At 38.9% G+C, this 11,828-nt stretch overlaps 1 protein-coding gene and 1 long non-coding RNA gene across 3 annotated transcripts in view; one reads left to right on the top strand and one right to left on the bottom strand.

The window, feature by feature from the left end:
- Positions 1 to 11,828, top strand: part of LOC127377357 (uncharacterized) — a 180,823-nt gene that overhangs the window by 50,417 nt on the left and 118,578 nt on the right. The window lies entirely within an intron of this gene.
- tuba5 (tubulin alpha 5) lies at positions 543 to 8,639 on the bottom strand. Of its 2 annotated transcripts, XM_051425137.1 has the most exons (5): positions 8,435 to 8,639; positions 5,242 to 5,467; positions 3,456 to 3,604; positions 2,176 to 2,856; positions 543 to 2,101 (listed from the first exon to the last, which is right to left on the bottom strand). In XM_051425137.1, the coding sequence occupies exons 1-5, from the start codon at positions 8,435 to 8,437 to the stop codon at positions 1,811 to 1,813; spliced, it is 1,350 nt and encodes a 449-aa protein (XP_051281097.1). In that variant the 5' UTR covers positions 8,438 to 8,639; the 3' UTR covers positions 543 to 1,810. The 2 variants fall into 2 exon arrangements, with proteins under 2 accessions (XP_051281097.1, XP_051281098.1); XM_051425138.1 differs by lacking the exons at positions 5,242 to 5,467; positions 8,435 to 8,639 and adding an exon at positions 5,082 to 5,229.

The raw sequence follows: 11,828 nt of genomic DNA, 5'->3' as shown, positions 1-11,828 counted from the left end.
TAATAATCCCTCGCACCGTGTTTTTCATAAAACATAATCTATAAAACAATTCTCCTCTTCGTAGACTGTCTTTATGTTTACACTTGCGCGGAGGGATATGTTCAGGTGACTCTTTCACGGCTACCGGGACTCGTTGTTTAAATAGCCAGCCTGTGCACTTTGATTGGATGTTTCTCATCAACGTTTTCATAACATCTGCTGCTGCTGCTGCTGCTGCTGCTGCACAGTTAAAGACACTTTATCTGCTGCTTCAATGTAAAAATAAACCTCAAAACTCATGTTTTTAAATCCAGTTCAGGTTTATAAAACCTCTTAAATCTACATAACTCAAGTAACCATCACAGTTTAAGAAAGAAACTCCACTCATCGTCTTTGTTAATCTGTGTGTAAATCTCATATATATTGCTTGATTTTGTAATGATTTTATTGCTCTATGAGAGGCTACATGTCCTATTTATTGTATTTATTTGATGGTAGTATGTTGTCGCCATGGTAACTCGACTCCCGCTGCCTTTCACGTCAAAGACCACCAGTGCCGGAAGAACTGTTCAGATCATTTATTTAAGTAAAAAGCACCAAATACAACAAAAGTTACACAAGTTTTATCAGTGAAATGTAAATTAAAGAATCAAAGTAAAAGTACCTGTGACTGTTTTATTTATCAGATTGTTAATACTGATGCATCAGTGTGTAAAGAGGCTTTTTACTGTTGTAGCTGGTTGAAAGTGGAGCTAGTTTTATAAACCTTGTTTTGGTCCACTGGTTCTAAATCCTGCCCCATGATCATCTTAAGACCCCTGTGAGATTATTAGTGGGGCAGGACAGAAAAAACAAAGTTCTGCTGCACACGTTTTTTTATTTTTTGGATCTTGGATGGAATTTTTTCTTGGATTTGTTGTTTTGTTTTGTTTTCTAATTTGACCTCTTTGGTTCCAAACAGTTATTTAAAGCTCCAGTGTGTAAGGATTTACACTGTTTCCAAGCACAAGGGAGAAACTAAGGTGCCCGACATATGTGAGAAAAACATGAACAGACCGATCTATAGCTAGTGTTTAGTTTGTCTGTTTGGGCTACTGTAGATACATGGCGGTTCAACATGGCGGACTCAACGGAAGGCGACCTGCAGCAACCGTAGATAAAAACGTCTCATTCTAAGGTGACAAAAATATAACAATTGATATATTCATGTGATTATACACTAATGAAAACATACCTATTTTATAAATCCAATAAATCCTCTTAAATGTTAAACACTGGATCTTTCAAATAAACCAAAACTAAACTAATATGAAGTGTTTGTATTTCTTACAGTGTTACTATATACAGTATTCTTACAAAAACCCCAGCATGTATTACAATGTGAGAGTAATGCACATTATTTTATCTAAATAAAACATCATTAATTATAGTTTCTGTCACCTCTCTTCTCTGAGGAAGTGAGTTTCTAAATCAGTAAGTGTGTAGCGTTCACTGGACGAAGAGACGGTACCGTTGTTAGTCAAGAAGATACAGATTATTTAACCACAATGTTTCTGTTTTGGGGGAGACTGAGAGGAAGAGGAAGTGACCTGTATTTGAAACGGGGACGCGGCGGTTACTTGGTGTCGTCTTACACCACCGTTACACCCTGCAAGACAAACTTTATTCCACAGCACAATTCAAATACAACAATTCTTCTGAATCTAAAGTTGACTTTATAAAAACAGCGAGAGAAATCATCAAAAGCTCAGAAGTTACGCGGTACAGATATTAAATCATTATTGACTCAGTACAGGATAGAATCACTGCCGTGCAGCCGAGATCACGACATTCAGTATTCGTCGTCATCTTCAGAATCGGGGCTCATTCGACCCAACTCTTCGTAATCCTTTTCAAGAGACGCCAGGTCCTCTCTGGCCTCCGCAAACTCGCCCTCCTCCATGCCCTCGCCCACATACCAGTGGACGAACGCGCGCTTAGCGTACATGAGGTCGAACTTGTGGTCAAGACGAGACCAGGCCTCGGCGATGGCGGTGGTGTTGCTCAGCATGCACACGGCCCTCTGGACTTTGGCCAAGTCACCACCGGGAACTGCAGTTGGCGGTTGGTAGTTGATGCCAACCTGTCGAGACAAAGATAACGATCAGACTGATAAAGACTCAAACTCACACTTCTCACCTCCGTAACATTTCCCACCTTGAAGCCAGTCGGGCACCAGTCGACAAACTGAATCGAGCGTCTGGTCTTTATACTTGCAATGGCGGCGTTCACATCCTTAGGGACGACGTCGCCGCGGTACAGCATGCAGCACGCCATGTACTTGCCGTGACGAGGGTCGCACTTGACCATCTGATTGGTCGGCTCAAAGCAGGCGCCCGTGATCTCGGACACAGTCAGCTGCTCGTGGTAGGCCTTCTCAGCAGAGATGATGGGTGAGTAGGTGACCAGAGGGAAGTGGATACGTGGAAATGGGACCAGGTTGGTCTGGAACTCCATCAGATCGACATTGAGGGCGCCATCGAAGCGAAGGGAGGCCGTGATTGAGGAAACAATCTGACCGATCAATCTGTTGAGGTTTATGTAACCGGGACTCTCGATGTCCATGTTGCGACGGCAGATGTCGTAGATGGCCTCGTTGTCCACCATGAAGGCGCAGTCGGAGTGCTCCAGGGTGGTGTGGGTGGTCAGGATGGCGTTGTAGGGCTCCACCACAGCGGTCGACACGTGGGGAGCCGGGTACACGGCAAACTCCAGCTTGGACTTCTTGCCGTAGTCGACGGACAGACGCTCCATCAGCAGGGAGGTGAAGCCGGAGCCGGTTCCACCTCCAAAGCTGTGGAAGACGAGGAACCCCTGCAGGCCCGTGCACTGGTCCGTCTGATGAGGACGACAGAGAGAAACTTCTGTTAAAGGAATAGTTTGACATTCACTTGCAACGAGTTAGATGAATAAATCGATATCACTCTCACATCTGTTCATTCAGTAGGAAGCTACAGCAAGCGGCTTGTTAGCTTAGCTTAGCACAAAGACTGGAAACAAAGGGAAACAGCTAGCCTGGATCTGTACAAAGGGAACAAAATCCTCCTACCAGCATCTCTAAAGCTCAGAAATGAACAAATCATATCTCATTTGTTTAATCCAGACAGAGAGATTAAAACTGTGACTTTCTGTTCAGATTAAACAAACAAGACAATGAGCGGACTGTTGAACTATTCCTTAACATGATAGCTGATGTGTTAGCTTTTTAAAAAAAACATGTTTTAGAGCTTTTTGCCTTTATTAGACAGGACGGTTCAAGATGCAGCTGATGGTGATGACAATACTCTTTAATAAAGTGAATTAGAGATGAATCACCCTCATGCAAGGGTTACACATCAATAATAACCAAATTTTACACATAATCCACGATAATGAATCCACTCACAGAAATTATTTTGAAAAACATCAACAGTAATTCGTCAATCATTATTACTGACCATCTTACGAACACGCTCCATGACTCCATCAATGATTTCCTTCCCAACAGTGTAATGGCCACGTGCGTAGTTGTTGGCTGCGTCCTCTTTTCCAGAGATCAGTTGCTCAGGATGGAAAAGCTCTTTGTACTTTCCAACCCTTACTTCATCTGAAACAGACAGGTTTTATTCAGAAAAAGGTCAATAAGATCAACTATAACTTGGTTTAACTTGACAGACCAGATGCCAAATGTCCAGGCATGTATCAGCTTTATCGGCACATTGACTCATTGATGGTTCTGTTAATGTAACAGACTCATGGCTAATTGTTATATATATATATATATACAAACTAAAAATCAGTATAAAAATGAGTCTTGAACTTGAATATTTTACTCTAAGCATTATATAGAGTTAGTGTGGAGTCCCAAAACTGACTAAATGTAATACAAAGTCATCAAACTAGTTAAAATTAGGGAAATGGGAAATGTTGATTGGGGAAAATAGGGAGTAAGTAAGTGATTTAAGGACAAGTTCACAATTTTTCAAGTCCCATGTGAAGACTGGAACAGAGTTTGTTGCTGTAATTATTCCTCAAATGAGCAACAGAAAGATAAACAAGGATTCAGATAAATGTTTTAATTAGTTTAGATTTTTGTTAACAAACTGACTGGAGGCTAGAGGAAAAATATAAATATTTATTTTTTACACTCGATTTTAATTATGCAACTAAAAGTGTTATTTATTGATGTATTCAGTAATATAACTGGACTAGGAGCCTTTTCTAGAAGTGTATGTCGGACCACGTTGGTCCAGTAGGTGTCAGTAGTAGTGCAGGTAGGAACCTTCACTCAGGAGAACAGGTGTTGCTGGTGAGATGTTGGCTGTATGGAGATTTATGGACACTGAAGATCTTTAAGGGTGAGAAATAAATACTCCATCAAAAGTAGAAGTTGGACTCTCTTATACACTCTTATACAGAGTGCTCCAGTTATTAGCTTTAAGTTTAGGCTCAGCCGATACAATAACCTTTTAATACATTTTGTCAGCTTTGTGGCTCCGTACTGTTCATAAAGCGCTTTACTGAAACTATGTCATATTCTTACATACACATTTTAAAGGTGTCAGTTTGTAAGATTTAGTGGCATCTAGCGGTGAAGTCGCAGATTGCAACCAGCTGAATATCTGCTTACCTTTCTAGCGCAGATAAACTATCTATCTAACTATTCCTATGTACAGCCAGTGTTTGACTGTTGAACATGGCGGACCCACTCCATCTGGGGCTTAAAACGTCTCATTCTAAGGTAACAAAAACATAATAATTCTTATTTTCAAGTGATTATGCACAAATAAAAACATACCCATTAATATTATATTCCATTTCTGCCAATAGAGCCTCCTAAATGTTACACACTGGACCTTTAAATACACAACAACCTGTAGTGAAAGCTGTGATGATCAGTTTTAGACTGTGTGATGATGAAATGAAGCAACTTGAGCAATCATTGAACTGAGGGGATATATTGGAAAGAAGGGTTTTGCCTGGTGGCTAAAATCAATCCAGCACTGCTCTGTGCAACTTGCTATTTACATAACACACTTCTGTGCAAATATTAGCCAGTATTGAATAAAAGGTAAAGGAGTCACCGCTGCACTTGTTGCTTGGATACCAGCGTTCCCATCTGCAGTTACCTGCACGATCCATGTGGATGGAGATGCACTCCACACATAATAGGACAACGGGAGCTGTAATAAAAAAATAGAGATAAGGAAGGGTAAAAATAAACACACATACAGGAATACTCACCAACCACTGTGGGCTCCAGGTCCACATATATCGCTCTTGGAACGTGACGCCCAGAGCTCCCAGTGTTGAAGAAAGTGTTGAACGGGTCTTCACGAGAGTTTGGTTCTGCGGGGCTGTCGAGGAAGACGCCATCGGGGCCGACGCCGTGCTCGAGGCAGAAGAGCTCCCAGCAGGCATTTCCTGTCTGGACACCTGCCTGGCCCACATGGATAGAGATGCACTCTCTCTAAAAAGAAAAAGAAACAATACAGATGGATATTAAGATTCTCAACAAAACATAAAGTAAAACAACTCTAGTCCCTCTTTTGTGTAACATTTGTGACTCCCCAAAAACATGAATGGTTTGTAAGCACAGCCATTTATTGCAAACATTAACCTGAAAAGTATTAAAAAGGTTGTTTTCTCATATAGTTCCTGTTAGAATTATAATATTATATGTTTGCCATCCATAAATCATATCCACTGTTTCTGATCTCTTAATTCTAAAAAGTAAAACTGCTACCATTGATGATGAATGAGTAGATTTGGGCAGTAAGAAGTTATTCTAAATAGATAAAAATACACCTCTATAAAAGCAAGGAGAAGCCATAAGAAAGTGAATCTAAAAAGCAACTAAATCACTACTAAATACCTACTAATGATATTTAAATACCATTTAATTTAAAGCAGCTATAATCTATATTTTAATAAAAATGTAAAAACCATGTGACAGATCACCTGAATCTGCAGCTTCCCCTCCGCTTTACAGAGTTTTATGATGAGTTTCAATGCATTATTTAGCTTTCTGGAGCAAAATCTTACTGTTTCGGTTCATTGTTACACTTAATTGCATAATTTTCAGCTGCGACAGGCAGCTGTTTTCAGGGAAAACAGTCTACAAGCCCGCTGACTGCTCATCACCAGACAGACACAGTTAGCCAGCTGGTGAACATAGTGAAGCATTTAGCAGCTAAAGAGCCAGATATTTCCCTCAGGAGTTTGTAGAGAGTTAAAAGGGGGAGTGAATATCAGACTCACATTCATTGGATGGTCAGAAGCACGACTCCAAATGAGGTATATAATATTGGTCCGTAACTGCTGGTTATCAGGTTCACCACATTAACTTAAAATGAGAAGCTGCATCATCTGATAACCTTTCAATAAATTCAAATTCGTTGTCATTGTTGTGTTCACAACTTGTTTCCACTGCTGCCCCCAAGTGGCCAAAAAACTCAGTTATTGCAGAAATAGTTTGAATTCTCTCTTTTCTGTAGTTAATTTTAACGTGTACAGTTTTAAAAACCTGATTTAAAAAGTGTTTTTAGGGTTCACAAAATCCAAAATTCAAAGAAGAGTCTACAGTCATTCCTCTGTGAGGCTGTACAGCAGTGATCTGAGGTAAATACTATGCTAACATGCTGATGTTAAGCAGGTGTAATGTTTATGTGAACTATCTTAAAGGTCCAGTGTGTAACATTTAGGAGGATCTAATGGCAGAAATTGAATGTAATATTCATAGCTGTGTTTTCATTAGTGTATAATCACCTGAATATAGGAATAGTTGTGTTTTTGTTTTTTCTACAGTAGCCCATTTTTGCATCTTTCACAGCCACCATAGTTTCTCCTTTGCACTTGGAAATGTGAAGACAGGGAGATGCAATCTGCAACTAAATACACACTGGACTTTTAAGTTAGTATGTCAGCATGCTAACACTTGCTAATGAAGACTAGACTAGTACAACTGAGGCTGATGGGAATCGTTTTGCAGGTATTTGGTCATAAACCAAAAGTATTGGACAAATTAAACCTGATGATGGCGCTAAAGGGGAAGCTCAGGGGACCTCAGAGGGATTAGGATTCACTCCCTCTGCACCATGAACATCTGTAGTTAGTTAATAAAGACATTTCAGTAAAAGACAAAAATGTAAAGCAAATTCAAGAATTCAATTTAGGTGTTAAGTGTCTTAAATTTAATTTATGAAATTCAGACACCAGAACTGTGAACACTGGATTGTGTAGCCCAGTTGTTTCCATTAATGTATCCCCCTACGCCTATATAAAGAGGTTCAGTACAGCGCTGCGTCATCAGTGTTGTGAAGTGTTTATTGAAAAAAAAACATTTCAAATGTTCAGAATCCATCACTAAATTAATAGCAAACCTCTTCTTTGTCATCATGCATCAATGGTAAGACAGCAGTGAGAAACATGAGCTCATGAGGGTCATTCTCACCGTAGGGATCAAACTCTTTTCCAGTGGTTTTATGGTAGTTAACGATTGCAGTGAAAATAGAAATATTGAATATAAAATGTGTTTTCATTGAACTAGTATACTTGTTTTAGGAATTATGAATGACTGATATTTAAGTTCAGAAACACTGCTCCAGCCTTTCTGAATTAGGGGACATCCATCTTCCACTGGACATTTCAACGAGAGGAATATAAACCACATCAATTTCAGAATAAAATAATAAAATAAAATTAATTCAGTGGTTTCATTGGTGATTTAGTTTCAGTGTTTGTATTCAGTTGTGTATGAAATTTTAATTATTTCAGCCTTTCTTTGCTTCCATAAAGATCAGCTCAGTGTGCAAAGCAAAAAGTGCCTGATGATTCACTCTATTAGTCATTGTGTTTGTGCTTTTCTAGTTGTTAGGTGTAAACAATGTCAAAAACAGGAGAGGCGTATTCACTCTACTGTTGCATTTTCTAAGTGCTTTCCCGCAGTCGTGTTTCAACATGTTGAGAATTTCAGTTTTTCCCCCTGGAGGGAGAACATCACCCAAGATGATTTTTTGCTGTTGAGTGACAGTTTGGAATATGAACTTTCATAATACATCCAAAGACTTAAATATTCACAAAAAATAGGGTTTTATTCTTGGGGTCAGTTTACAAACGTGAGCCTGAAGAAGAAGCTTTGAGCTCCTCTTTGCTGGCTGTCAGTGATTATAAACTCACAAAACTATTAACACTCATAAAAGTGCAAAGAGTAGCCAGGTATAATCATTTAAGCCTCCAAAAGCTTGTAGCTGCATGTATGTTACCTCAAACTGCATTTTACATTTTAAATACACACAGTGTTCATGCAGGCGGAGTTTTGTGGTTTGGAAAAAAGAAAATCCTAACTTATCTTGAACAGGGTGGAGATTTTAGAAACAGTGAGATACAAATACCAAACTCAACTATCCACATTTCCAATAAACTGTGGTGATCTTACCATGTCGCTGCAGAGTTAAGTAGCTGGTTTTTTGGTGCAGGATACTGTTAAGTTCCAGACGGACTGTGGTTCCTCTGCTCTTACAGGACACGTAACTTGTCTCCGCCAATTCTCCCCTGCTCTGTCCCACCCGCTGCCAGACGCTCTTTATATCTGCAGATCACCTGTGTGTCTGTCTAACAGTGCTCATTCAGGCTGCAGACAAGCAGAGTAGGGAGTTGATAGATAGATGGAGGGAGGGAGGGATGGGTTCCCTCCCTCAACATGTTGCTGTAGTCACTTTTTGCTTGTTACTGGCGTGCAGCACAAGAAAGAACAGAGATCTGTCACATTATAATTCATCCATATTTATCCATTTGACTCAGTTCAGCTTTCTGTCACTTTTATTTGAGTAAAACTAGTGTAGAAATACTCTGTTACAGCTAAAAGTCCTGCATTCAAAATGACTTTGACTTGAGTAAAAGTACAAAAGCATGAGCATCAGAATATACAAAAGTACAAAAAGTAAAAGTTTTATGTCAGTTTTTATGTCAGAATTGTCTATTTTATAATAATATATACTGCTGGTTCTCAAACTATGGCACGTGTCCCACTGGTGGTACACCAGCTGCCTCTAGTGGTATGCAGAGGAACCTCTGAAATGATGAAATAAATATATATAATATAATGCTCTTAAAATAATACAACATTTTAAAGTTATGAGATTGCTGAAATGTAGTTTGAAATATCAACCTGATAGTCATATTTGTGAATGTAGTGCATGGATACATACATCTGAAAATGTGATGGTGAGATAGTAAGCAGAGGTAAAATGAAAAGTTAAAAAACACTAAAATTGTGGCTTTAAATGGGAACAATTGGGAAGAGAAGTGTGGACCAGGAGGAGCCCTTTTCCACTGAATACACTCTGGTTCTTGAACTCGGCTCCGTTCAGGATTCAACAACAGTCTGGAACTGAGTAGGGTCGGACTACACTTTTGTATTTTAACGTCATAATTGTGGTACTTAGAGAGCATTAATAGGTACTTTAACCCTGCAGAGCTGAACTTTTGTCCCAGTCCTGTCAGTGAGAGTAATTACACAGACACTGTTGATGCAGGTTCATCAAAGTCTCCGACACGGTTGCTTTAGGCGTCTCCATCAGTACGGCAGCTCCTCCTCCTTAAGTTCTGGCAAACCAATCAACCAATCACACCAGATTCAAGAACATAATGTGAAGAGATTGGTGGTGATTGGCTTAATCAGCAGTGTAAACTTGTTTGGTCTGAACATAACAGACGTTTATCATTTATTCATATGTAAAAGTCCCGAACTCTGGCTTTAATGTTGCAGCTGGTAAAGGGGGAGATTATTTTTTTACTATATATATTCAATTCAATTCAGTTTTATTTGTGTAGCAGCAAATCATAACAAAAGTTATCGCAGGACACTTTTTAAAATAGAGCTGTTCAAGACCCAACAGTTCCAACCATGAGCGAGAAGTTGGCGACAGTGGCAAGGAAAAACTGTAGCCGTCTGCCTCGACCGGTTGTGAAAGAGAGAGACGGGGGGAGAGAGGGGAGTAAAGAGAGAAAGACAAAGAGACAAACATGCACAGTAATAACAGCAACAGTAAGAACTGTACTTGGCACAACTAGGATCCACGAGAACCTGTGAGACCAGAAAACACAAAAGAAGGGAAGAAGTTAATTTAATCAGTGCAGATAGAGAGGAAGAGAGGAGCTCAATGCATCATGGGAAGTCCCCTCCCCCTGGCAGTCTAGGACATTATATACTGCTGGGTGGCAGCAAGACTTTAGTCATTATAACACATCATTTATTTGTTGACTTTGTTGTTTTGTGTTGTTAATCTTAATCTGAAACGCAGCTAAAAGGTATCAAATAAAAGGTCAAACCACAGTTTTCTGGTTATTTCACATCTGACTGACAGTTTCAGAACATCATAAAGTGGTGGAAGAAGAATTCAGATCCATTACTTAAAGAAGGAAAACAGATGAAGTGAGCTGTTTGATTTGAGTCCCGTTTTGATATATTCAGGTGATTAAAAATGGGAATAGTTGTTTAACTCTGATGTGTTTAAGTTTTAATTTAGCATGAAATAGGATTATTTAATTAGCATTTATACAGATTTTTCCAGTATTTTATACTTTTGACTTTCGAATGTTGTCGTCCTATATTTTTTGTAGTATAATTTAAAAATGTGTATGCAGCATTAATCTGGTTTATATAAATTTGTGTTTTATGAGCCAGTGTTGACAAGAATGAGTTTGTAGTTATAAAACAACTTTGTGCATTCATACGTGTTACTGCTTCGTTATTCCTGATGCACTATGGTTAACTTAAAATGTGCAGCCTACTGTTGTAGTTCACTATATAACATACATATCTTGATAATTAATTTTGGATTAATAGTTTAACCTGCAGTAACGGTAGCAGTTAAATAAGTGTTGTAGACAATAAGTATAAAAAAGCTTAAAATGGAAATACTAAGAAAGTACAATTATCTCAAAATTGACCCCAGTAAAAGATCATTAAACCGCTGCTTTGTAATGACCTTTTAATGGTTATGAGGATGGTACAATATGTGAAATGTACCTTCTATTGAATCATAATGTCACCATTAATCAAAAGAGACATATTGATAAGCTCCTGTGTGGTAACATGTTTGATCATTATTCTTTTCTTTCTCAGGAAACAGACGTGTAACTATCTGATTGCTCAATGCAGCATTCAGCAGAAGTTCACTTCATCCCAATAAAAGCGAGTTAACTTTCCTGTATGGTGAGATATTCTGCCAGAAACACTGGGAGCCATTGACTGTGTGGCAGCGTTACATTTAGTGGATGTGAGTTTGATAGAAAGGAGAATGTAATTAAAATGAGAGTCTACTTTCACTGTTAGGCTGTAGGCTCAGTGGTGCTTTAAAGCCAAATGCTAACACCAGCAGGCATTTTATTCCACTACATCTATTGGACAGATTTAGTTACTTTGCAGGTTCAAATTATAAAATACAGCTGTGGCATCTTCTTAAAAAAACTGTGTCAACTTGTGATATTTGTAATTTCTGAAGCAGGACTTTTGTTTTTCCCTTCTTTCCATTAACCATCTCACAACCCACCGGCTGATCGTGACCCTTTGGGACCGACGGATTAAACTGGATGTGAAGTAGTTTAAACTATCAACCAGCTACAAGATTAGATATTAATCTAATTTACAATAATGTATCTGTCCCAGGGGGGTAAAAGTTGGGGTCAAATTTTGTTGATAATACTTGTGCACAGTACGAAGACTTTTACTTGTAATGGAGTAATTTTGACATTGTTGAAGCGAGCTTAAAGAAAATATATGTTTATACAGGCTGCCAGAACAACATATTGGGAGTTTGGACACTGAA

Source organism: Dicentrarchus labrax, unplaced genomic scaffold (assembly GCF_905237075.1).
Source record: "Dicentrarchus labrax unplaced genomic scaffold, dlabrax2021, whole genome shotgun sequence".
Taxonomy (NCBI): domain Eukaryota; kingdom Metazoa; phylum Chordata; class Actinopteri; family Moronidae; genus Dicentrarchus; species Dicentrarchus labrax.
The sequence above is the reverse complement of the archived record's forward strand: the minus strand, read 5'-3'. Positions and strand labels throughout refer to the sequence as shown.

What these genes read in the sequence shown, in the direction of transcription:
- tuba5 (XM_051425137.1), bottom strand. An exon ending in CCTGGAGCCCACAGTGGTTG is followed by an intron (nt 3,605 to 5,241) that starts GTGAGTATTCCT and finishes TGTCTGTTTCAG; the next exon opens with ATGAAGTAAGGGTTGGAAAG. An exon ending in GGTGCCCGACTGGCTTCAAG is followed by an intron (nt 2,102 to 2,175) that starts GTGGGAAATGTT and finishes TTGTCTCGACAG; the next exon opens with GTTGGCATCAACTACCAACC.